This window comes from Lipotes vexillifer, unplaced genomic scaffold (genome assembly GCF_000442215.2).
Source record: "Lipotes vexillifer unplaced genomic scaffold, Lipotes_vexillifer_v1.1 scaffold1011, whole genome shotgun sequence".
Taxonomy (NCBI): Eukaryota; Metazoa; Chordata; class Mammalia; order Artiodactyla; family Lipotidae; genus Lipotes; species Lipotes vexillifer.
The window spans coordinates 4,825,485-4,851,086 of NW_006787698.1; the positions used below are offsets into that span (position 1 = coordinate 4,825,485).

General features: G+C 50.6%; 2 protein-coding genes across 3 annotated transcripts in view; both read left to right on the plus strand.

Annotated features, from left to right (window-relative positions):
• SLC44A2 (solute carrier family 44 member 2 (CTL2 blood group)) overlaps positions 1-3,403 on the plus strand; it is a 13,251-nt gene extending 9,848 nt beyond the window's left edge. The window contains exons 18-23 of the mRNA XM_007460677.1: positions 1-17; positions 123-196; positions 285-355; positions 517-605; positions 2,351-2,435; positions 3,297-3,403. Of these exons, the coding sequence (XP_007460739.1) occupies positions 1-17; positions 123-196; positions 285-355; positions 517-605; positions 2,351-2,435; positions 3,297-3,403 (443 nt within the window). The remainder of the gene's footprint in view (positions 18-122; positions 197-284; positions 356-516; positions 606-2,350; positions 2,436-3,296) is intronic.
• Positions 3,404-13,469: 10,066 nt separating this feature from the next.
• The window catches only part of ILF3 (interleukin enhancer binding factor 3), a 29,355-nt gene continuing 17,222 nt past the window's right edge, over positions 13,470-25,602 (plus strand). Inside the window, exon 1 of one of the 2 annotated variants that reach the window (XM_007460678.1) lies at positions 13,470-13,567. The gene's annotated coding sequence lies outside the window, so the exon portion shown is untranslated. The remainder of the gene's footprint in view (positions 13,568-25,602) is intronic. The other variant, XM_007460679.1, reaches the window with a different exon arrangement.

Sequence of the window (25,602 nt, forward strand, 5' to 3'; positions counted from 1 at the left end):
GGAATGCCTACATCATGGTGAGTAAGCCTGGGACCAGGCACTAACCCACCAGCTCCTGCTGGGTGGAGGAGCCCTCATTCCCCACCCACTGGGCCTGATCCGTCCCTCCCACCTCCCTCCAGATTGCCATCTACGGCACCAACTTCTGCACCTCAGCCAGAAACGCCTTCTTCCTCCTCATGAGAAACATCATCAGGTCTGGGAAAACACTGTCCTCTGGCCACCTCCCTCCTCCCCCGGGCCCTGAGCCAGCACTCACGCCCGTTTCCTGCTGTCCCCGGCAGGGTGGCTGTCCTGGACAAAGTTACCGACTTCCTCCTCCTGTTGGGCAAACTTTTGATCGTGGGTAGTGTGGGTGAGTGCTGTCCAGCTGCGGGAGCCTGTTGGGGGCCGCTTGTGAGCTGCTGTCGGGCCCCCACGTCTTCTCTGATAACTGTCTTCTCTGGGGTCTTCTTGAGGGGGGCTATTTCCTTTATCCAGAACCCTCAACCATCCCGGTTTCCTCCCCTTCTCCAGGGATCCTGGCTTTCTTTTTCTTCACCCACCGAATCAGGATCGTGCAGGACACAGCACCACCCCTCAATTATTACTGGGTCCCTATACTGGTATGAACTTTGGGGGACAGATGGGGGTTGGGGGGAAGATGTTGGGACTTGCCTAGCTTCCTTTGACTAGACAGGTGTGGATGGGGCTCAGAGGTAGGGAGTTGTTAATTCAGGACACAAACCTTAAGTACCGACCACGTTCCAGGCATGACCTTTAAAGGCCTTACAGTTTGGGACTTCCCTGGCGGTCCAGCAGTTAGGACTCCGCTTTTCCACTGCAGGGGACACGGGTTCGATCCCTGGTCGGGGAACTAAGATCCCACATGCCGTGCAGCCAAAAAAAAAGAAAAAGGCCTTACAGTTTAGGAGTAAATCGACATTAACCAATGATGATCCACACTGGATGCATGCTTGCAAACTTGTGCGTGCCACAGGGCAGAATTACAGGGAACCACTTGTTAGAGCTTGTGGTGGAGGATGTGGGCAGATGTGGGAGTCCAGGGGGCTTCCCTGTGGAAGTGATGTCACACCTAAGATCTGAAGAAGATGCAGGCAATATCCAGGCAGAGGGAACAAGTACGGAAGCCCTGAGGCAGGACTATGCCCGGAAGAGTGAGCAAATCAGTGTGGCTGCTGGTGGAGGGAGTGAAGTGGCAAGGAGGTGGAGATAAGGGCAGGGAGCCCCCCATGGAGGGCTTAGGTCATCACCCTAAGAGCAGTACAGTATCTGAGTGCAGGCCTTGGAGCCCAGTGACCTCGATTTTTTTTTTTTTTGGAATTTTATTTTATTTATTTTCTATACAGCAGGTTCTTACTAGTTATCTATTTTATACACATTAGTGTAGATATGTGACCTTGATTTCTGTCTTTCTTTATTTGCTAGTTCTGAGTGACTGGGCAAGTTATGTAATCTCTCTGAAGTCTGCTCACTTCAGTCAATAAGTGCTTATGAGGTACCTACCAAGGCCCCGTGAGTTTCCAGCTTGCTGGGGATAAAGTTATTTTTAAATTAACAAAAAAAAATTTAAATTATTTATATTTTTGGCCGCATCTCGTGGCATGCGGGATGACCAGGGATCGAACCCGCATCCCCTGCAGTGGAAGTGCAGAGTCTTAACCAGTGGACTACCAGGGAAGTCCCAACTGGGGATATAGTTATAAACGGGATAGACACAGTCTAGTAGGGTTGCGAGCATTAAACCTGTCTTGCCCTGAAGATGCATAAAATTGCAGCCAGAGGAAGGCCTAAGAGGAGGGGCTTTTTTTTTTTCTTTTTCTTTTTGGCTGCACTGGGTCTTTGTTGCTGCGCGCAGGCTTTCTCTTTCAAGTGGGGGCTACTCTTCGTTGTGGTGCGCGGGCTTCTCATTGCGGTGGCTTCTCTTGTTGCGGAGCACGAGCTCTAGGGCGTGCGGGCTTCAGTAGTTGTGGTGCGCGGGCTCAGTTGCTCCGCGGCATGTGGGATCTTCCCGGACCGGGGATCGAACCCGTGTTCGCTGCATCGCCAGGCAGCTTCTTAACCACTGCACCACCGGGGAGGTCCAGAGGAGGGGCGTGCAGGCTTCAGTAGTTGTGGTGCGCGGGCTCAGTTGCTCCGCGGCATGTGGGATCTTCCCGGACCGGGGATCGAACCCGTGTTCGCTGCATCGCCAGGCAGCTTCTTAACCACTGCACCACCGGGGAGGTCCAGAGGAGGGGCTTATCAGCAGGGAAATGCCATAACCCCAGGTGGGAAGGGACGTGGTGGTGAGTGGGGGGTTGCCCTGAGCAGGAGCTGGGGTGGAAACAGCTTGTCTCTCCTTGCCTAGACGGTGATCATCGGCTCCTATCTGATTGCCCACGGCTTCTTCAGCGTCTACGGCATGTGTGTGGACACACTATTCCTCTGTTTCTGTGAGTAACCCCTCATCCCCACCCTTCCTGGGCCCTGACTCTCTTCTCCCCTCTGGGCAGAACATCTCCCTCCAATGGGGGTACACACGCCAACCCAGTGCCCGCAGCCTCCCCTAGGGCCTGGCTGTCCCTCGTCGCAGGGCCCCGGTGCGCCCCCTCTCAGCTTCCCCCTGCGCTCAGAGCTTCTCCATCCTGTTGTCCCCTGGTCCAGGCTGCAACTAGAACACTCTGTGCCCCTGGGCCCTCAGCTTCGGAGTTTCCGGCTTTGTTGCGGGGGGGGGGGGGGGGGGGGGGGGTGGGGTGTGGGGGATGGTGCAGGCAGTAATGTGATCAATGGGGAGCAGCAGATGAAGCTTCTCTCATTCACCACTCACCTCCTGCTGTGCGGCCCTGTTCCTAACAAGCTGGGGACCTGTAACAGTCCGAGGCCTGGGAGCTGGGGAACCCCTGCCCTAGAATGACGGCTCTCAGGAGCGACCCTACTTCATGTCGCCCGAGCTGAGAGACATCCTGTTGAAGGAGAGTGCGGAGGAGGCGGGGAGGCGGGGCGGAGTCGAGGAGTAGAGAGGAGGCTGGCTTGGAGGCCACGCAGGCCTCCTTGTTTCCTCCCTGTAGATCGGGGGTGCACGCGGGGCTTCCTGGCCTGGGAGTGGGGAGCGTGTGTGTGTGGGTGTGTGTGTGTGGGGGGGTGTGTGTGCCGAGTTCCCAGCCTGCTCCAGTCCGCCCCCTCCAGTCCCAGCATGTCTTGCTTCCTAACCCTCTGAGGCTTCTCTGCGGCCCCTGTCCGCCCACCCTGTCCCCTAAGGCCCCTGCCCGTGGGCTCCCCTCATGCCACCTGCTCTGGGGCCTCTCTCTCCGCAGTGGAGGACCTGGAGAGGAACGATGGCACCGCTGAGAGGCCTTACTTCATGTCTCTCACCCTCAAGAAGCTTTTGAACAAGACCAACAAGAAGCCAGTGGAGTCCTAAAGGCCCCGCCCTCCTACCCCTCCCCGGAAGTCTCACAATGGGTGCTTGGCAGCTGGGTCAGAACCCCCAGCCCATCGGGCTGACCTGAAGTCCTATCACTGCCGCCCCCTTCCTGCCCCTCCCCATCATCCAGTTACCACCAGTTTCCGGGAACCTGGAGGATTTGTGGGATCAGTCCGCGTTTTCATGGCCGCCCCCCACCCCCAAAAACACTGTGCGATGAGTCTCTCCAGCCCCCACTGGCCCGGATGAGAAGCCCAGCGAGGCTTCTTGATGTCTGACATGCAAGGGCCCTCTGCGGGCTGCCCTCCGCTTCCTGTCCCCCTCTTATGATAGGACAGCGTTTGTGTCTGCAGCAGCGGTGGCCACAGGAAGTCCACTTTTCACTTGCGTTTGCTCCGGCCAGGATGCCAGGACCCTTCTCCGGGGCTGAACAACTGGCTACCGGCTGCTGCAGGCATTTATTATTATTTTTTTAACGTGGACATGCGTTAAAGGGTCTGTTAGCTTTTTTTCTGTCTGTCATCACGGCTGAGATGGGGCCCCTGAGGAATGCTTTCCGATGTCCCCTCCTCAGATATGGTGGGGGTGGGGGTGGGGTGGGGGTGGGGGGGGGGTGTGCCAGGTAGGGGTGTCTCCTGGCACAGAAGGCAGGCTGTCCGGGGAGGGAGGCTGGGATCAAGCTGGTGTGGAACAGGGGTGGAGGAGGTCACTAATAGCGGCTTGATGGAAACCGGCTGGCTGGCAGGTTGGGCCGAATCCCGCCACCCCCCGCCGCCCTTCTCTGCCAGTTATCGACACAGCTCTCTTTGTAAGAGAGAAAAGAAACTGAATCCACCCAAGGGATGATTTCAGAGGAAGTGGGGAGATGGGCAGATGCCCTGGGCAAATGGGGGGACCCCTCCCCCCACCCAGTCACCTCGCCTTGAGGATCCTTTTGCCAAATTTGTTGAACTCCGGGGGAACGGGTGTGCTGGTTCCCCCTTCGCCATATCCCAAGTGCCCCCCCCTCCCCCGCCCCAATCCAATCCAGGATCCCAATCCGGGATCTGGAGAAATCCCAGCCTGGGGTTTCTGTCTCCAGTGCCTGCCGCCCCCTCCCCCATTCTGTCTGTACAGCCCTACTTGTAACTGCATTCCAACCACTAATAAAGTGCCTATTGTACAGAGCGGGAGCCTGGAGTGTTTGTAGGGGGAGTGGGAGGCTGGTAGGGGGAACCCCAGCTTCAACCTCCCTGGGATCCTCTGATCTGGGGCTACTCTCCCCAGGGAGGAGGAGGGAGGGCAGGAAGCCTCTGTCTGCTGGCCTCTGCCTGAATTCCACCATGCAGGCGGCTCAGGTTTCTCCTGAACAAATAGCCCTTATTAGGCTCTGATCCTCAGACTGCAGAAGGTGGCAGTGACCTGCCTACCTCCTCATCACACAGCCTGGACATGTGCCCCCAGGCCTGCTTTGTCCCTGGCCGGGCACCTGGGCACCATAGTCTAGTCTAAAGGGCTTCAGATCTGCCAAGCTGCCCGACCCTGCTAACCTGGAGGCTCGCTACTGCCCCCTTGGTGCCAGCTCGCTTACTGTCACCTCTGGGCCAAATGCTCCACCATGTTAACTGCCTTTCTCCCTCCTACATTCCTAACTTCGGAATTTTTCTTAAATAACTACCATTTTTGGAGTACTTCTCATCTGCTTATGTACTGTCGCCATTCACTAATTAAGGCAGATGAGTTGGGCGACGTGTCTGGAGGTGACCCCAGCAGGAAAGGGGCTGAGAAGGTCAGGCCTCCAAAGTCCTCACCCGCTATCCTGTACAGATGTTCTTTGGGTTTCCTTGTTCGTTTTGATCATTTAGGTTTGTTTCTTTCTTACCCCCCAGCTCCCGTTAACCCTGCCTCCAAAACAGCTCCTAAACCTGCTCCCTTCTCCCCATAGTTTCAGCTCCCAGCCTTCGGTATCAACTCATCCGTCCCCACTCCATCACTGTTAACCCCACAGGTGCGGAAGGGCGCCTGCTAACACCCGAGTGAGTTCACACCCCTCCTCTGCTCAAGAACCCTCCGTTGCTCCCTTTTACTGAGTGAAAGCCAAAGTCTTCATGGCAGCCCACAAGGCCCTGCCCCATCCGCCCCATTAACACCCTCTTGCTGACTCATCCAGACACCCTGGCCCCAGGGATCGTGCCTGAAACGCTCTCCACCTGGCTCTTTCTACAGCTAGCTCCCCATCCTGCCTTCAGCTCAGCGCTTACCTCCAGGAAGCCTTCCCTGCTCATCAAAAGTTGGCCTTGGGACTTCCCTGGTGGCGCAGTGGTTGAGAGTCTGCCTGCCGATGCGGGGGACAAGGGTTCGTGCCCCGGTCCGGGAAGATCCCACATGCCGTGGAGCGGCTGGGCCCGTGAGCCATGGCCGCTGAGCCTGCGCGTCCGGAGCCTGTGCTCCGCAACGGGAGAGGCCACAACAGTGAGAGGCCCGCGTACCGCAAAAAAAAAAAAAAAAGTTGGCCTTGGGACTTCCCTGGTGGCGCAGTGGTTAAGGAGGTTAAGAATCCACCTGCCAATGCAGGGGGCACGGGTTCGAGCCCTGATCTGGCAGGATCCCACATGCCCCAGAGCAACTAAGCCTTTGCGCCACACGTACTGAGCCTGTGCTCTAGAGCCCGCGAGCCACAACTACGGGAACACGCGCGCCTAGAGCCCGTGCTCCGCGACGAGAAGCCACCGCAATGAGAAGCCTGCGCACCGCAGCGAAGAGCAGTCCCTGCTCGCCGCAACCAGAGAAAGCCCGCCTGCAGCAAAGAAGACCAGCGCAGCCAAAAATTAATTAATTAATAAAAAAAAAAGTTGGCCTCTCTTAGTGATGACCACGTCACTGTTTCTTTTCCTCATGGCACTTGTCACAGTCTGCAATTACTTCTTTGTATTTTCACCTGCTAACTGTTAAGTCTCCCCACCCAGAATGTCAGATCTTGCCTATTCTTTAGTATTGAGACTTTATCCCAGGGCTGGGCGGAGTGCCTGGGACAGAGCAGGCACTCAGTATAGAGGCATGAAACAGCTGAATGAATGTAAAGGGTTTAGCACAGTGCCTGATCTGGAAAGTGCCCAGTGTTAGCAAAAGTAGAAGCAGGGAGACCAAAGAGGGGGCTACTGCTCTAGTCCCAGCACATGCTCTGATGTGTCTTGGTGATAAAACGTGTACAGATTTTGGATATAATCTGAAGAGGAGCTGACCTGATTGATTACACGTGGAATGTGAACGAAAGGAGCTGGGACTTCCCTGGTGGTCCAGTGGTTAAGACTCTGTGCTCCCAATGCAGCGGGCCTGGGGTCGATCGCTGGTTAGGGAAGTAGGTAGAGCCTGCATGCCGCAACTAAAAGATCCGGCACGCAGCAGCAAATATCCCGTGTGCCTCAACTAAGACCTGGTGCAGCCAAATAAATAAATAGTTTTTTTGAAAAGGAAAAGAGCCAAAGAAGCAGGAGGAAGCACAGCTCTGAGTGGAGGCAAGCCCAGGGAGAGTCCTGCAGAGGACACACATCGCCTGATTGCCAGGGAGCTCTGGAGGTTGAGTTACAGCCTGCACTGGTAAGTCATTGATTAAAGGTGGCCCCGGGGAAGGTACGCTCCCAGGCACTTCTGATTCTCTGAGTGTGCTAGCAAAGGTGCATTGGCAATGTGGTCCAGAGCCCAGGGGTAGTTCTCTGAAGAGTTGCAGGTACAGGCAGTGGTGCAAAACCACACAAAGCCCTGGCAAGGGTGCAGAGAAATGATAAAGTGGACCCGAAGGGATCTGGCTAGGTAGGCTGAGTTTTTTGTTTTGTTTTTTCTTTCTTTCTTTTTTTTCTTTTTAACTGCGCCACGCAGCATGTGAGATCTTAGTTCCTCAACCAGGGATCGAACCCACACCCCCTGCATTGGAAGCGCAGAGTCTTAACCACTGGACCGCCAGGGAAGTCCCAGGTAGGTTCATTGTGGACCCACTGAACACAACTCCTCCAAGGGAAGCTGTCACATAGATGGTTGAATGGGTGGATCTGGACCACAGGGGAGAATTTCAGGCTGCAGGCATGCCTTCAGGAGTGCTCAGTGTTTTGGATGGTCTTTCAAGTCTCCAGGGCTGGCTGAGACCACCTGCCCTAGACAGAGGCCAGTCTGAGCCCTGGGGAGAGGAGAAAAAGTGGACTTGAGGAGAGCCAGAGAGGGACATCTGGAGCCGGGGGAAGACAGGGATGTGGGCACAAGTGCTCATGGCTTTAGTGGTGGAAGAATATGCATGGGAGCAACTGTTTGCTCTTGAAATAAGCAGGAAGGTCATCAGCTGAGAGCAGAGCATGGGGAGATGGCAGAGCTGTGAGAGGAATGAAGGTGTGAGAAATCATCTTTGCGTGTGGGAGAGCACCGCGTGAACAAGGAAGGTTACGAGGGTTGTGGGAGTTTCTTTTCTCCCCCCAAACTCACCGGGGTACGAGGTGCAGGTGGAAAGCTAGATTTAGTTGGGGCTAATGGAGAGGAGCAGGGACTTGAGGGTACGGGCAAGGGAGAGGTGAAGGACGGATCCTATCTCTCCGCTGCTCAAGACCCTCCTACGTAGCTAAAAAGAACCCGCTGCATAGCACAGGGAACTCTACTCAGTACTCTGTAATGGCCTATATGGGAAAAGAATCTAAAAAAAAAAAAAAAAGAGTGGATATATGTATATGTGTGATGCACTCTGCTGTACACCTGCAACTGACACAGTTGTAAATCAACTATACTCCAATAAAAAACCCCAAACCAAACCAAAACAAAACCCTCCTATGGAGTTCAAGGCACCGAGAGTGAAAGCCACTGTCTCCATGTGGGTCCAGGGGGCCCTACAGGACCCTTTCCTGGATGGCGCTTCTTCCCCTCCTCCCTCACTGGCCCTGCACCCCCCAGCTTTATTTTTGCCACTGCACTTGCCACTATGGACCTCTTACATACTTCGCTCATTGTTTATTGCCTTCCTCCCTTTCTAGGTCGGCTCCATGAGGACAGGCCCGTTGGATGGTTTTCTCACTGGGTCCCAGCAGCTGCTCCCAGCTGCACGGCCTCTAAGGCCAGCTCCTCTGCCTCCAGAGACAGTCTGTAAGTTACCAGCTCTGGTGGCCGGCATTCATTGCTGCAGTTTGCCTCTCTGAGAGGTATGGATATAGAATGAGTCAGGATGAGGCCAGGCCAGGGGGAGAGGACTGCTGCCCTTTTGGAAAGGAGGTACAGATGTGCAGGCCAGTTACAAGCTGGCAGAAAACTCAAAAGTGGCCCAGGCAAGGGACAGACACAAAGATGTCTTCCAATTCTGTAACATTCTAGAACAGGTAATGTTCACCCTGGTGATGTAAGAAAAGGCCTGGCAATTGGCTGGGAAGGGCAGAAGGTATCTTCCTGGGGTGGTGACAATGTTCCTTGTCTTGACTGGGGTGGTAGTTACACAGATGTATGCTATGTAAAAATTTACCAAGCTCTACACCTAGGATTGGGTAAATATTACTTATCTGTGAGGTTGGCCTGATTTGGGCACAGTGGTGGGTGACCCATGTACTAGCCATTTTGAGTGCGTTCAGCCATGCTCTTCAAGTAGTAGATATAAGGGTCTGAAGAGGAACTGTGTTGGAACCTCCCTGGTGGTGCAGTGGTTAAGAATCCGCCTGCCAACGCAGGGAACACGGGATCGATCCGTGGTCCGGGAAGATCCCACACTCCACGGAGCAACTAAGCCCGTACGCCACAACTACTGAGCCCGCACGCCTAGAGCCTGTGCTCTGCGACGAGAAGCCACCGCAATGAGAAGCCCGCGGACCGCGATGAAGAGTAGCCCCAGCTCTCCACAACTAGAGAAAGCCGACGCGCGGCAACGAAGACCCAACACAGCCAAAAAAACAAAACAAAACGCTGTCGTAAAATACACGTTAAATTTACCACCATAACCATTTTAAAGTGTGCAGTTCAGTGGCATCAGGCACATTCACGATGTTGGGCAACCACCAGGCATCTCCAGAACTTTTTCGTCTTCTCAAACTGAAACTCTGTCCTCATCGAACACTAACTCCCCATCCCCCTCCCCCAGCCCTGGCACCCGCCATCCTACTCTGTCTATGGACTTGACTCCTCTAGGGACTCAAATGAGTAGACTCATGCAGTATTTGTCCTTTTGTGACTGGTTTATTTCACTTAACAAAATGTCCTCAAGGTTCATCCATGTTGTAGCATGTGTCAGAATTTCCTTTCCTTTTAGGGCTGAATAATATTCCACTGTATGGATGGACCACATTTTGTTTATCCATCCATTCATCCATCCTTGGACATCTGAGTTGTTTCTACCTTTTGGCTATTAATGCTGCTACAAACATGGGTGTACAAGTATGTCAAGTCCCTGCTTTCATTTCTTTTGGGTATATACTCAGAAGTGGAATTGCCAGGACTTCCCTGGCAGTCCAGTGGTTAAGACTCCATGCTTCCAATGCCAGGGTTGCAGGTTTGATCCCCGGTCGGGGAACTAAGATCTCACATACCTTGTGGCACGGCCAAAAAAAAAAAAAGAGAGATAAAAAGTGGAATTGCTGGATGACATGTTAATTCTGTTTAATTTTTGGAGTAAACACCGTAATGTTTTCTTGCCCCATCTTTTGGCTCAGCTTTCTTCCAGGTCAGTTTCATTCTCTGCCAAACACTCCCTGTCCCCCAACCACACCTTGTACTTTCTTGGCTTCAAGATCAGAGAAATAAAGGCTTCTTTTACCCACAAATCCCAAGGCTGGTGCTCACTGGCTCTGACTACCATGACTTTGGTCAGTTACTGCTAAGCCAATCATTGCAGCCAGGCCATGGGGCTAGTTTCAGAGTCCAGCAGTGGGGACCCAACAACTGAACTACAGATTGAGCAAGGGAGCAGGGTGGTTCCCCAAAGCATGGCGGTCAACCTATGTTCACTCTACTGAGAGGGTGGGAAAGCAGCAGGTGTGGTTCAAAAAACTTTCAAGCGGAGTTCTTGGGTGTGACCAGGGGACTTTGGGGCTGGGGGGCTGAAGTAGGAGAAATCTCTGAAGTTGAGGAAGGCAAGGAATGGAAAGGACGTTCATGAAGACACTAAAGTCCCAGAGGATGGCAGAACCTGTTTAGATCAAGGGACTGCAAGAGGAGAGGGGCAGACCTCACTCTTCGACTAACAAGGGAGTGGGTGTAATGGTACAGAAGGTAAAGCCAGATGACAGTGGGCAGGGGTCAGCTAAGGCAAGGTGAGAGAATTGTTATGTATACAGGGGTTGCTAACCATGGAGTAATGGAAAGGCAAGGGTGGGAGGCTGGGCCAGGGTGGAGGTGTAGGGATGAGAGGGCAGATGACATGTTGGGTCTTCATCTTGCATGGTGACCAAGGAGAGAACATGGACAAGGAAGGCCGGGCTGAAAACCTCTTACCCAGCAGCTCCTGGTGGATGGTGTATGGGTGGGTCCATGGGAATACACTCTTAAGGGAGTTCTGGTTTTCTCATCACCTCACCTGCACTTTAATGGACCATGTCACTGAAAGAATCTGGTTGGACGGGGCACCAGTCCGATAGGTAACAATCACAACCACAACTGTTTCTTTAGCATTCACTCCATGCCAGCCACTCCAGCAACGCTTTGAGGTTCAAAAACTCTTCAGGTCCATCCTGGGCTCCTCCATGGAGCCTTGGCCTGTAATCATGATCTTATCTGCCCATATATCAAAGGAATTTGGTAAGGGCTACCTTAGAGGAATGAGATCCTCAAAAGCCAGTTCTTCAGAAATGTAAGCTTGGGAATTCCCTGGCAGTCCAGTGGTTAGGACTCAGCGCTTTCACTGATGTGGGCCCAGTTTCGCTCCCTGGTCAGGGAATTAAGATACTGCAAGCTGCGTGGCGCAGCCAGAAAAAAAAAAAAAAAAAAAAAAAACCTTGAGCCTGTGCTCTGCAACGGGAGAGGCCACAACAGTGAGAGGCCCGCGTACCACAAAAAAAAAAAAAAAAAAAAAAAGTAACCTTGGGTCCCTCCCAAGAAAGGTCTATGGGCTTGCCAATCAGAAAACTAGAAACCTTCCTTGTTCTGCCACTTGGTAGCGCTATTAGCTTAGTCAACTTGCCCCACCTCTGAGCCTCTTCCCTCAAGTGTCACGCAGAGGAATAGCTGATCTCTAACTCAGTGTTAAAGCCAAGTTATCACCTTTACTGTCATGGTGACCTTGAACAATCTAAATTTATTTTAGCTAATTTTGTCTGAATACTGCCCCATTAATTTAACCAAAACTTTTTTCAATCTCAAGCTTTATTTAAAGAAAGATCTCCAAGTCGGGGCAAAAAAAGCAAGATGCAGAGCGTCTATTATTTACGAGAAAAACTCTAATAAAAACATAATTAAGCATCTCTGGAACTAAAACATCTCTGGAGAGATACACACAAAAAACTTTACAATGCTTGCCAAAAAGGAGGGTGTCTGGAGGAGACAAATTGACTTTGTTTTCTCACATCGTTTTGCACATTTGACATTTTATTTATATCATATGAATAGATTATTGGTTCAAGATCTAAGTGTAAACAAAAATGAAAAGTGATAGGTACAGCATGCACTCATTCTGTAATCACATTTTTACACCTTACCTTGTTAATAACAACTATCATTTTGCGGCATTTGTTCTGCGCAAAGAATTGTGCCAGGTGCTTTTAAGAAAATAAATCATCACCATTTTGTAGATAACAAAACGGAGGCTCGGGGAGGGGCACTATCCTTGGTCACACCGGGAGACTCAAACCTAGGGCGACCCTGGATCTTGCATTCTTAACAAATTAGCTGCGCCATCCCTACGTTTTTGCAAGGAAAATCCGTTATTAGGCCGTAAGTTTTGAACGACTTCTCGCCTTCTTTAGAAAGGAAACCTTTTGAACTGCTCCAAATCTCGGCGTGTCTGAATCACAGACTCGCACACGACAACCTGCCTAACAACGACGCCTGTCGAGCGCCAACTTGATCCTGACACTGGAGATGAGTGGGGTTTAGTTTATGCATAGGTTGTACATCGGGGATCTCACGAAGCGCTCGGAAGGATTCAACGACACCAGGCTTGTAAAGAAAAGGCGCTCGGCCCCCGGTGGCTTTACTTATGAGCCCTGAGCAGTGGTTGGCCGAGCATCTCTGTCGCAGCCCCAGCTCTCCCACCAAAGACCGTTAAGTCTCCAGATGGGTGTTTTTCTGGATCGGGCGTCAGTTTCTCCATCTGTGAGTGGGCGACTGGAAGATCCCGACCAACTCGGTTCTGCCCTTCAGAAGCTCGGCAATCCGGCTGGGCGCTACACCGGATAAAGTTTTAACACCAAAGACCCGGGGCGCTCGCTTGGCACCAGTCCCGGGGCAGCAACGAGGAGCTCGGCCCGCCCTTTCCTCGCACACGCACCTCGAGTGTGCTCGGCCTCTCGCAGGAGATGCGGACAGTGGGGAGGAAGTTCCGCGGTAATCCCTCGATTGGAGGCCGCACCTCCTCTACCGAGAACAAGCCACTAGGAGGACGCTCACGCGCAAGCTTCTGAGACTCGTTTCCGCCAACGTACTTCAACGAGTGTAAGATGGCGTCCGCGCAGGCGCGTAAACTAGCAGCCGCAGAGAGACTCAGACGCTCGCCCTGCCTCACGTGGTAATGGCCTCTCAAAAACCGCCATTGAAAAAAAGAGCCGCGATGTAGTCACATGATGCAGGCCTACCAATAAGACAACGGGAAGGCGCCAAGGTCCTTGTCACGTGGCCAAGGAGACCGCTGAATTTGCCACTGTCACATGATCAAGTAGAGGCGTGGAAAGGGGAGGGAAACGTTCCGACGCCACGTAACGCCTACGGTTCTGTCACGTGACTAGAGCCCGCCTCCTTATCTCTCTTTGTCACTCCTTCCCTCTCCTGCTGGGCCTGCGTCGAGCGGCATCGCGGCGGCGAAGGGGCGGGGCTCCGACCGGTCACGTGGCCCCGCACCTCCCCGGAGCGCGCCCGCCCGCTCGCCCCCGGCCCCGGCTCCGGCTCCTCCTCCTCCTCTTCTCGCCATTGCAGTTGGACTCAGCAGCCCGGTGCGCACCGCGTGGCTTTTGGGGCGAGACCCCGGCGGGCTCTGGTAGGAGGGCGGAGGCTGCGGTTGGAGAAGGGGACGCGGACAAGGTAAGAGTCAATGTGGCGGCGGCCGGGCCCACTCCCGCCTCTCCCCCTCCCCCCGCCCCTCCTCCTACTCAGCGCGGGATCGGCTGAAGAGTCGCGGTGACAAGGCCTGAGGCGCCCCGCGCTCCCCGCTTCCGTCCAGTTCTCTCGCCCTGGCGCCTGGCTCATTCCTTCCTTGCCAGCGTTGCTCCCGCGCTCGGCCGTTACTCTCCCCCATTGTGCCGAGGAAACAAAATGGCGGCGGCGAGGGCCCGGTGCGCGCGCATCCGCCCCCCCTCGCGGCCCCTCGGCCGGCGGCGGCGCCTCTCGCGGGGGGTGCGCGCGCACCGGGCCCCCGGCCGCCGCCTCCCCCGGGCCGGGCTTTGTCTGTTGTGGCGCTACGCGCGCACGCGCGCACGTGCCGGCAGCACACACCCCCCTCCGGCCGGGAGCATCCTGACCCGCGCTGCGGGGGCGACCCCCCTTCCCATCTGTCCTCCTCTTTGTCCCAGTCCCGCCCCGAGTTCCAGGAGGGTCCCAGGTTCCCAAGGCGGGAAACGTCCCCTCCTTTGTCCTTACGTGGGGCAGAGAGGCAGACCCCCTCCCTGGAACCCCGTCATTATTTGGATTGCAAAGGAGGCTTCACGGGGTTCCCAAATCTCTGGCTACCTAGGCCTCCCCCAGATCAGGAGCCAGATTTGGCGGAGGGTTTAAGCTTTTCTTCTTTTTAGTTCAGGTGTTTCATTGATGCTGAATTTTCTCCAGATTGCTTCGGACTTGGCATTCATTCTCCCCCAAAACTGTGATCTGGTGCGATATTTGAGTGTCCTGTGATCTGCAAGATTGGGACCCAAGCATGAGAGCTTGAAACCCTTTCCCTTTTCTACCTTATTTTCTCAAGTAGTTGAGTGACAGATTCTTGGGGTTGCTCTTGAGGTTCTGTCCCGGGTAATACTCCGCCTGGGGGAATTATTTGGGGTGTACAGTGATCAGCATTGTTCTACCCCAGTTCACTGTCTAAACCTAGGAAGAGTAAGCCATCTCTTAATATTTCCAAAACTGTTTGAAAGTTGCTTGGGATTCTGCCTTGGGGACCTGACCCATCAGCAAGGAAGCATTGGCTAACCTTTTCCAGACTCAGTCCAGATTCAGACTCAGTGATTCTGAATCTTTTTATGATTGCTTAGGACCGTGATGTCTTTAAAATGAGTGGTCTGGTTGGCATATTTGGAGTCCATGGGAAAACACAAGGTATCACCCGAAGTTAGGACTGAAATTTACGAGTTTAGGCTCTTTTCCTCAGGTATTTGTGGTCTGGAATCTCCACGGATTGCTCACCGTGCTGCCACTATGCTTTGTGTGTGGTCTCATGGGATGTAGCTACAGCACCCGCTCAAACTGTGAATGAAATGTGGGAACCAGAGGCTCATTCACAGCTGGAATGGGGGGGGGGGAAGGCCCCAGGGCACTGGTAGGTGCTACTATCCATGTTACTAGTCCTGGGGTCTTTACCCTTGAGCTGTCTCTTGGCCTTGTGGACAGCTCCTGGTCCCTGGGATTTGTGAATAGAATCTGTGCAGAGTCTAGCGTTGTCTGAATTGATTGGAGGCGGGCAGTTACTGCCAGGCTTGGCCTTGCTAGCACTGGGCACTGATTTATCAGGGTCTCCCTACCCTGCTGAAGCTTGGGCCAGCCTGGGAATCTCCCTGTTTGTGGAGTGGAGTGGTGCCTAATCATTTGCAGTTTTTCTTTGTTTTTTCCTGATTGAAGTCCAGTGCCTGTAGGTAAAAATTCCTTTAACTGCTTCCACTGTACTCGAGGAGATGCCCATATTCCTGGGAGTGAGGAATCTAAGGCTGTCTCTTATTTTTCTTAAATTATTTTCTTGGTCAAAACAAACAAAAAAATATTGGCAGGAGTGGCTGCTAATATACATATATATTATGCATTTTTAATTTTACTTTTTGTCTGTGTTGGGTCTTCATTGCAGTGTGCGGGCTGTTTCTAGTTGTGGTGATCAGGGGCTACTCTTCATTGTGCGCGGGCTTCTCATTGCGGTGGCTCTTCTTGTGGAGCACACGCTCTAGGCGCATGGGCTTCAGTAGTTGTGGCATGCAGGCTCAGTAGTTGTGGCTCACAGGCTCTAGAGCGCAGGCTCAGTAGTTGTGGCACACGGGCTTAGTTGCTCCGCGGCATGTGGGATCTTCGCGGACCAGGGCTCGAACCCATGTCCCCTGCATTGGCAGGCAGATTCTTAACCACTGTGCCACCAGGGAAGTCCTGGCTGTTAATATCTTTTCTTTTCTCAGTTTAAGGAGAACACTTTGGTTTTTTTAATTTATTTATTTTTGGCTGTGTTGTGTCTTCGTTGTTGCGCGCAGGCTTTCTCTAGTTGCGTCGAGTGGGGGCTGCTCTTCATTGTGGTGCGCAGGCTTCTCATTGGTGTTGCTTGTCATTGCGGAGCACGGGCTCTAGGCACGCTGGCTTCAGTCGTTGTGGCACGCGGGGTACCAGTAGCTGTGGCTTGCGGGCCATAGCGCGCAGGCTCAGTAGTAGTGGTGCACGGGCTTAGTTGCTCTGCAGCATGTGGGATCTTCCCAGACCAGGGCTCGAACCCATGTCCCCTGCATTGGCAGGCAGATTCTTAACCACTGCACCACCAGGGGAGGCCACTGGCTGGTTATATTTTTTTTTTTTTTTCTTGCGTTATCCGGGCCTCTCACTGTTGTGGCCTCTCCCATTTGCGGAGCACAGGCTCCGGACGCGCAGGCTCAGTGGCCATGGCTCACGGGCCCAGCCGCTCCGCGGCATGTGGGATCCTCCCGAAACGGGGCACGAACCTGCGTCTCCTGCATCGGCAGGCGGACTCTCAAGCACTGCGCCACCAGGGAAGCCCTGGCTGTTAATATTTTGATGTCACAAATATGGTACTCATGCTCCCCTGGTTAAGTTTGCCACATAGGGACAGGTGGAGTTGCTGATGAGGAAAGAGCCTTTTACAAGTCTATAAAACCTCTTCTCTTTGGTTAAACATAGGCAGCACTTGTAGGCTTCAGCAGCATGTGGGAGTTGGAAGTGTGCTCACTTTTTAAAAATTATTTATTTTTGGCAGCATTGGGTCCTCGTTGCTGCATGTGGGCTTTCTTTTAGTTGCGGCGAGCAGGGACTACTCTTAGTTGAGGTGTGCGGGCTTCTCATTGCGGTGGCTTCTCTTGTTGCGGAACATGGGCTCTAGGCGTGCGAGTTTCAGTATTTGTGGCGCATGGGCTCAATAGTTGTGGTGCATGGGCTCTAGAGCGCAGGCTCAGTAGTTGTGGCGCACAGGCTTAGTTGCTCCGCGGCATGTGGGATCTTCCCCGACCAGGGCTCGAACCGGTGTCCCCTGCATGGGCAGGCGGATTCTTAACCACTGCGACATGAGGGAAGCCCTGTGTGCTCAGTTTTGAAAAAGGCTTTAGAAGTTTTCTTTGGGCTGAGGCAGCTCCCTCTTATTTACCTTTCTCATCTTTCTCTCCAGTTCCTCCTGATTTCACCTTTTACATCTCAGAGGAATGATTCCTTCCCCCTGGAAACTTGCCCTCCTGCTGTGTTTTGTCATTAAGTTGCTTAACTTTGTGCAGTCTTGAAAGATGTGTAAAGTGTCACCATCTAGTATTAGGTATGGCCCACAAAATGGTGATATTTGATTTGCATGTTTCTTTGATCGAATATTCTCAGGAGTTAGGATTTTTAGGCTCTGTGTATTGTTATTATTTTAATTAATTTATGGCTGTGTTGGGTCTTCGTTGCTGCGTGCGGGCTTTCTCTAGTTGCAGCAGGCGGGGGCTACACTTCTTGCGGTGCACGGGCTTTTCATTTCAGTGGCTTGTTGGCGGAGCATGGGCTCTAGGCGCGTGGGCTTCAGTAGTTGTGGCTCGTGGGGTCTAGAGCGCAGGCTCAGTAGTTGTGGCGCACGGGCGTAGTTGCTCTGCAGCATGTGGGATCTTCCCGGACCAGGGTTCGAACCTGTGTCCCCTGCATTGGCAGGCGGATTCTTAACCACTGCACCACCAGGGAAGTCCCTCTGTATATTATTATATATTATATTTTATTTTAGCAAAGTCCTGGGCAAGAAAGATTTGATTTCTTTTTCCAGTGGCAGGGTTCGGAATTAGAGGCAAATCGTGGTTTGATGGGAGCCTACACATTGTTGGTTAGTGAAATGGGGTTGCGGCCCTGAAGAGATGAGGCGGACTTTAGTCTTCTGCTGCAGCATTTGACAATTTTGTCTGAAGCCACTAGTTTCCCTCCTACTTTGTTATTTAGGGTAAGTCGGTGCTGCCTCTGTGGTGCTAACAGTGTTACAGAAATAATACTGAAAGCAGGGTAGGCATGTGTTTGTTGGGGAGGCTTGTCAGTGTGCTGACTTTCTAAAAGAAATTGTTGCTTGCCATTGTTATGTTCTATTAAATCTCTGTGGGATTTTTCCTAGACATCACTTTTTAGGTGATACTGTTATAAATAGCAATTGGAAATTCAGTCAGACTTTTTTTTATTAATATTTATTTATTTGGTTATATTGGTTCTTAGTTGCAGCATTTGGGATCTAGTTCCCCGACCAGGGATCAAACCCGGGCCCCCTGCATTGGGAGTGCCAAGTTTTAGCCACTGGACCACCAGGGAAGTCCTTCATTCAGATTTTTAACATCAGCTGTTTTCAGATGTTTTGTGAAGTGATGTCTAGTTGAAATTTAATTTTTTTCTCTTCTCATTGGATGTCCACATAATGAAGAAATTGAAAACGTGGCTCTAGTTGTAACAATAAAATGAGTTTACTGTCCAAGGGATATTTTCTTGTCCATATAAGATCACAAAGGATCATTTACAAAGTTGAATGTGTGTCCTTTTATTAGAGTCTGTAAATTTATTCCAGATTATTTTTTTAATCTTAAGTGATTAGTGAGAAGAGGTGCTATTGGCAATTTGAGGTTCATGGTAATTTTCCTTGAAACAGCCATTTATATGATTTCCATTAGGATTGTGGTTCAAGCTCAAGGGTAAGGTCTTACTGGGATAATCTTCTAGGCCACTTGCTTTTGTGCCGCTTGTCTTTGAACTGATTTCTTTCTTTTATCCGAGTGTGTGGGGTGTGTGTGTGTAAAGGATGAATGTGGTAAGTTAGACTTGCTTTTTAGTGGTACATTTAGAGCTTTTGCAGGTTAATAATTCTTACTGTTTATTCATAATTCAAAAAAAAACAGTCTAAATTTCCCTAATATGGAAATGACCAGCCCGGCCCCATGGCTCATAGTGTCTCTTAATATTTATTTATAACAGCCAAGAACTAGAACCCACCCAGATGTCCTTTAATGGGTGAATGGTTAAACTGTGGTACATCTTTATCATGGAATAATAGTTAGCAATAATAAAGAACAAACTGTCAACACACACACAACTTGGATGAATCTTGAGGCAGTTACGCTGCAACAGACAAGCCAATCCTGAAAAGTTGTATGCTTTACAATTCCATTAATATAACATTCTTGGAATGCTAAAATTACAGAGACCTTAAAAGGATTAGGGGTTAGGCATTGGGGAGGGGGGACAGTTAGAAGGTGAATGTGACTATAAAGGGCAACAGGAGGGATCCTTGTGACAGCAGCAGTCTGTATCTTACTGCGGTTGTGATATTGTTCTAGAGTTTGCAAGATGTTGCCATTGGGGGAAACTGGGTAGAGTACATGGGGGATCTCGCTGTTATTTCTTACAGCTGCATGAGAAGCTACAGTATCTCAAAATTTAAAAGTTTCATTTGAAAAAGAAACTTACCCACTAAAATAATTCACAGTTTGCATGTTATGTTAATATTTAACATCCTTTGAGAGAGTCATTTTTTTGTTTTGTTTCTTAACTAGAAATTAGTTTTTTAAAAAACTGGGTATTTCCCTGGTGGTTCAGTGGTTAAGAATCTGCCTGTCAATGCAGGGGACTCTGGTTCAATCCCAGGCCCGGGAAGATCCCACATGCTGTGGAGCAGTTAAGCTCGTGCACCACAATTACTGACCCCACAGGCCACAAGCTAGTGAAGCCCATGGGCCTAGAGCCTGTGCTCCACAACAAAGAGAATCCACCGCACTGAGAAGCCTGTGCACCGAAACGAAGAACCCCTGCTCTCTGCAACTAGAGAAAGCCCACGTGCAGCAACGAAGACCCAACGCAGCCAAAAATAAATAAATAAATAAATAAATAAATAAATCTGAGGCTTTCCCATGGGAACACAGGGGAAGGTTGCCTCTGCCTGCCCCTCCCTCTCAGGGATTTCTAAGCTGGCTTCCCTTCCCCCCTTGCTGCCTGAAGGGCATGTTGCTAAAAGAGTTTAATAATTCCCACTTGGAGTCACATTAAACCTTTTTGCTGTAATATTTTTTCACAGGCAGATGTTAAAATATATCTGTTGGTTCATCCAAGAGTAGCTGAAATTCCTCCTTCAGTATGTTGCATTTGTGATTTTACAGCTGATAGAGCATTTTTCCACCTTGTCACCTTTAATCCTTACTGTTTGCGGCTCTGAGGTGTAGGTAGTGTTTTAATCTCATTTTTGACCCAGCTCTGAAAAGATAAAGTGATTTGTTGGAGGTTCCACAGTGGCCAGGTTGGAAAGCCCAGGTGGGCGCAAACCTGGGGCTTCTGTTTCTGTTTCTGCTTCTGGGTCTCACAGACCAGTTATAGTTCCAGAAGCAATTTAGGAAACAACCTGCATTTGCCAGTTAAAATATCTTTTTAATTAATTAACATACTCCATCTCCACCTTTTCATAAGAAAAAAGGATGTTTTAATACTGAACATATAGGAAGAAAATAGGTTTAGAGTAAAGGACGGTCCTTTCTTCTTTATTTTTGGCTTTGTTGGGTCTTGTTGGCTGCATGCGGGCTTTCTCTAGTTGTGGCGAGCAGGGGCTGCTCTTCATTGCCGTGCGCAGGCTTCTCTTGTTGTGGAGCACAGGCTCTAGGCGTGGGCTTCAGTAGTTGTGGCATGTGGACTCAGTAGTTGTGGTGCACGGGCTAAGGTGCTCCACGGCATGTGGGATCTTTCTGGACCAGGGCTAGAACCCGTGTCCCCTGCGCTGGCAGGCGGATTCTTAACCACTGCGCCACCAGGGAAGTCCCAAGGACAGTCCTTTAAATTGAAAATATTTGTGAACGTCTTTATTCCTAACTTTATACCTCCCTATGGACCAGTAAAAACACTGTGGGGGACAGAACTAGGAACCATTGCACTAGACTAAAGATATGTCTTGCATTGAAAATTTTCTCACAGTGGCATCCATAATCAGATTTTAGATTGGCCTCTTCTGGCTGGGTTGCTTTGTTAAAATTATTTTCCATATATCCTCAATGATGTGAATCTGTAAAAGTTTAAGGAGTCACTTACAAGTTGTATGTGTGTATTATTCCATTTCTCATTCCAGGATAGGATTATATCTCCAGAGGTCAGGGAACCAGGATTGGGTCCTGTACCTTTTAAAGCCTAATTAGGTCTCTTTAAGAGGAGCATCCAGTTTGGGATCACTCCCAGGAGTGACTGGGACTCTAAGGTTCTGTGAAGTGCCCTGGATGGGGGAATTTACTCTGGAAGATAGGTGGGGCCATACCTGTTGGGGTGTTGTCATTACACGTCTTCATTCATTCTACAGACATGTGTTGATCCACATATGCTGACTTGGGCACGTTTCTTTCCCAACAGCAAGTGGTCATGAGCGGCATATTCCAGTTAGTGAGAGGTCAGAGAGGTGGTCATCTCACTGCATGCTGTCGTTTAAACTTCTGTAACTCTGCGTGCTCTGGGTGGGCTGGTTTTGAGAACAAAAGAAAGAAACCTGATCCCTGCATGTTAGAACCTCCCAAAACCACACAGAGGTTGTTTAAGATCCTGATTCTTCGCTCTTCACTCGTTCTTTTTTTTGGACTTCTTTTCAGAGAGGCTGGGCTGGTAAATATCAGGCTTCAGTTGGGCCTGGTTTGAATCCTGAAAGAGGTTGCAGGAGCAGCTCTGTGAGCCTTTCAAGGCCTGGGTTTAAAGTTAGATTGGGAGGGGGCAGTGGAGTGTTGCATATATAGGTGGGTATTGTGGGTTTCTTGCCAGCGGTGTTCCTCAAAATCTTGAAAAGGAGGTTAAATGAGGTGGATTCTCTGGTATTCAGGACTGGAGCAGCTGGGTTCCAAGACGCTGATTTGGATGACAGATCAAGGCTCACACAGAGGCAAGTGAGGCCGGTTTTGTTGCCCTGCAAAGAAGTATTGACTCCAGTTTTTTGTTTGTTTGTTTGTTTTGTGGTACACGGGCCTCTCACTGTTGTGGCCTCATCCGTTGCGGAGCACAGGCTCCGGACACGCAGGCTCAGCGGCCATGGCTCACGGGCCCAGCCGCTCTGCGGCATGTGGGACTTCCCGGACCGGGGCACAAACCCGTGTCTCCCGCATCGGCAGGCAGACTCTCAACCACTGCGCCACCAGGGAAGTCCTGACTCTAGTTTTTATTATTGATTTATTTTTGGCTTTGCCTCACGGATTGTGGGATCTCAGTTCCCCAACCAGGGACTGAACTCGTACCCTCGGCACTGAGAGTACAGAAGCCTAACCACTGGACCACCTGGGAATTCCCGACTTCAGTTTTTACGTGTTTGTTTTAGTTCACAGAATAAGTACTCTTACTCGCTTTGTCCCCCTGAATCAGAAGCTATCACCACCAAGGCCTGGCCTGAGGGAGGAGGGCCAGGGGATGAAAGGATCGCACATGGGCCAAGGGTGGTGGTCAGAGTTAGCCACAGCCCAGTGAGCCCCTTTAGGGGTCCCTTCTTGGGCCTGCCTCTCAAGTGAGGCAGCCTGCTGGAGCACAGGCCACAGCCATGCTCCGATTTTCAGCAGTGAAGACAGCAGATGGGAGACCTCGCTGCGGGACGTTTGCTGAAGACAGGAGCATTTGGGTGCACACAAATGTCCTTGAGGGCTGTGATGGGCTGATGTTTTACACAGTGAATATCTTTTTTTTTTAATGTTTCATTTTATTTTATTTATTTATTTTTGGCTGCGTTGGGTCTTCATGGCTGCGCGTGGGCTTTCTCTAGTTGTGGCGAGTGGGGGCTGCTCTTCATTGCAGTGCGCGGGCTTCTCATTATGGTGGCTCCTCGGTGCGGAGCATGGGTTCTAGGTGCACGGGCTTCAGTAGTTGTGGCATGCAGGCTCATTAGTTGTGGCTCAAGGGCTCTAGAGCGCAGGCTCAGTAGCTGTGGCGCACGGGCTTAGTTGCTCCGTGGCATGTGGGATCTTCCTGGACCGGGGCTCGAACCCATGTCCCCTGCATTGGCAGGTGGATTCTTAACCACTGTGCCACCAGGGAAGTCCTATATGCCACTGACATCTGACTTTAGTTGTGTTTCACATATCTCTCCATCTCTATTCTTTTCGTCTTTCAGTCCACTTCATTTTATTGAAATATAATTAACATAATCTATTTTTACGATGCTTTTCAAAGTAGCAGAAAGTTGTAGTCTTTCCTCTAAATATTAACTAGAGTCCAGTATTTATTTACTTTTTTTTTTTCTTTTGAAGTAAATGTACAGATCTTGAATATCCAGTTCAATGGATTTTGACCAGTGCATGTCCCCATCAGTATTACCAAGATGTAGACCATGACCATCACCCCAAAAGGTTTCTGGGACCCCTTCCCAGGTGTTTCCTGCCACCATCCCCCAGGGGTAACCGCTGATGAGTTTTGGCTGTTTTGCTGAGTTTGAGAACTTCATCTAGGTGGAAGCTTTTCTTTTCCTTTTTCTTTTTTGATAGTTGCCCCAAATGTAGCCACTGGAAGTCTTCACAAGTCAGCTCAATTGTCCTTTGGACAAGCCTGCAGTAATCTGTGCATGTTTCCTTGCTTTCTGACACTGCAGTGTGACCCAGGCTCACCCACCATAGTTGTGCATCAGGTACCGGATCAACCATTTCTTCCAGGAGCTCCTTTTAGCAGATTTTAGACAATATCAGTCCTACAAAACCCTGAATAAAAAGGTCTTAGTCACCTGGGATCTCAGTTTAAGCGTTATTTTCAAGTCTCTATATCTGATATCTGTGGTGGAGGAAGAATGTAAAATGAAGAGATGGTAAGTGTACAGTGATGCATTGGCTCCAGGCACCATGTTGGATTTGGAGGGAAGGCGTTTCTCCTTTAGGGTACACTCGCTGGCCAGGTCCACAGGAATGGGGGACTTGCGTGCTGTGTTCATCACTGTCCCAGCATCTAGCTCAAGCCCTGGCACAGGGGAGGTGCATGCTGAATACTTTTGAATAAGTAAATACAGTTTTAAACATCATCCTTCATTATCAGATGGATGAAGTTTCAGTATAGATATGGCCAGGACTGGTGGCTGTTCAACATGGGCTCCTCACCAATCAGCTGTGATTTCTGATGGCCTGCCTCTTGTCAGTTTAGAATTGGTTTTCTGAGCTTTGCTTTAAATTTTAGATTACCTGCCATGGTTGCACTTTTGTAAGAATTCTTGTTTACTACTCACTTTAAAAAAAAACAAAAACTATTATGGAAATTTTCAAACATGCACAAATGATCCCAGTATACCCATCCTCATCTTCAGCAGGTATCAACATTTTCCATTGTTGATTTATCCTTTTCCCTTCTCCACTCCCCACCTCACTGGAGTATTTTAGAGCAAATACCAGGCATGTAGTTTAAGCCATTATTTATTTTAGCTGCATTGAGTCTTCGTTGCTGCGCGCGGGCTTTGGTTGCGGTGAGCGGGGGCTACTCTTCGTTGCGATGCGCGGGCTTCTCATCGCGGTGGCTTCTCTTGTTGCAGAGCACAGGCTCTAGGCGCGCAGGCTTCAGTAGTTGTGGCACATGGGCTTAGATGCTCCGCGGCATGTGGGATCTTCCTGGACCAGGGAACGAACCTGTGTCCCCTGCAATGGCAGATGGATTCTTAACTACTGCGCCACCAGGGAAGCTCCAAAGACATTCTTTTCAAACACAGCCGTAATATCATTTGTTCCTAACTGAATGAACAATTATTCCCTTAATACAGGATGTGCTTTTGCATGTGCTCCGCCCCTACAACAGCCAGTGATATACATCTTGTCTGTAGCAGAAGTTGGTGCTGTTTTTGCGGGTCTGTGGGATTTATGCTCCATGCTTTCCATAGGTCAATTCATTTAATTTTCACAGTCCCCTTGAAGAGGTAGAGTAGATTCATATTGCAGGTTAGAAGGAAACTCCAACGAAACTTCAAGGCCTCACAGGTAGTGGCCCAGCTGGCAAAGTTTCAGGCCCACATCTTTGCAAAAGCTCCCACTTGGTGACTACCAAGGGCCAAGGCTCAGCCAGAAGCTGAGCCCAGGGACTGGTCCTCCACTCCTCCCTTCCCTCCCTCCCATGTCAAGAAGCATTTGACGCCACCTGTCCTTTTGCCTGGCTCTGCAGGGGCATCGCCTGTCATTCCACCCTTAGATTTTCAAGTTCTACTTTGGAACCCTTCAAGTTTTCGATGAGATTGCTAAGTAGTCCTGAAGCATTGTGGGAAATTCTTGTTCTGGCTAGTCATGTCGGAGTTTATCCTTGAAGGGGGTGCATTTCAGAGATGAACCTGCTGCCCTGGCTGGTAACTGTTGTGGATGGAAGGGGCTAGCTGTTATGTGGCTGGAGGGAATGGGTGGATTCATCTGTTGCCTATTACACTGATGGGGTTTTTTTTGGTTGTTTACTCATTTGGAAGATTTCAGTGTGGACCAGACTGTTTGCATAGAGTGGGAATTGAGTAGGTTGTAGTCAGCATGTTATTTAGAGTCCAAAATTGTAATTATAGCTACGTTTGTCTTGAAGACTTCTGTTGTGTATTTCAGTTGTCTCAACCACTCCAGAATTGAACCCACAGGTGTCCACGTGCTGCAGTGGCCACATCCACCGGACATTTCAGAAGGTTCTTGCCTCTCCAGTTTACAGAAGCCTTTTGAGCCCCTCTGTTTCCTGCTTTCCTTCCATCTCTTCATTACCCTCAAGGACCAGAGCTCTTTCCC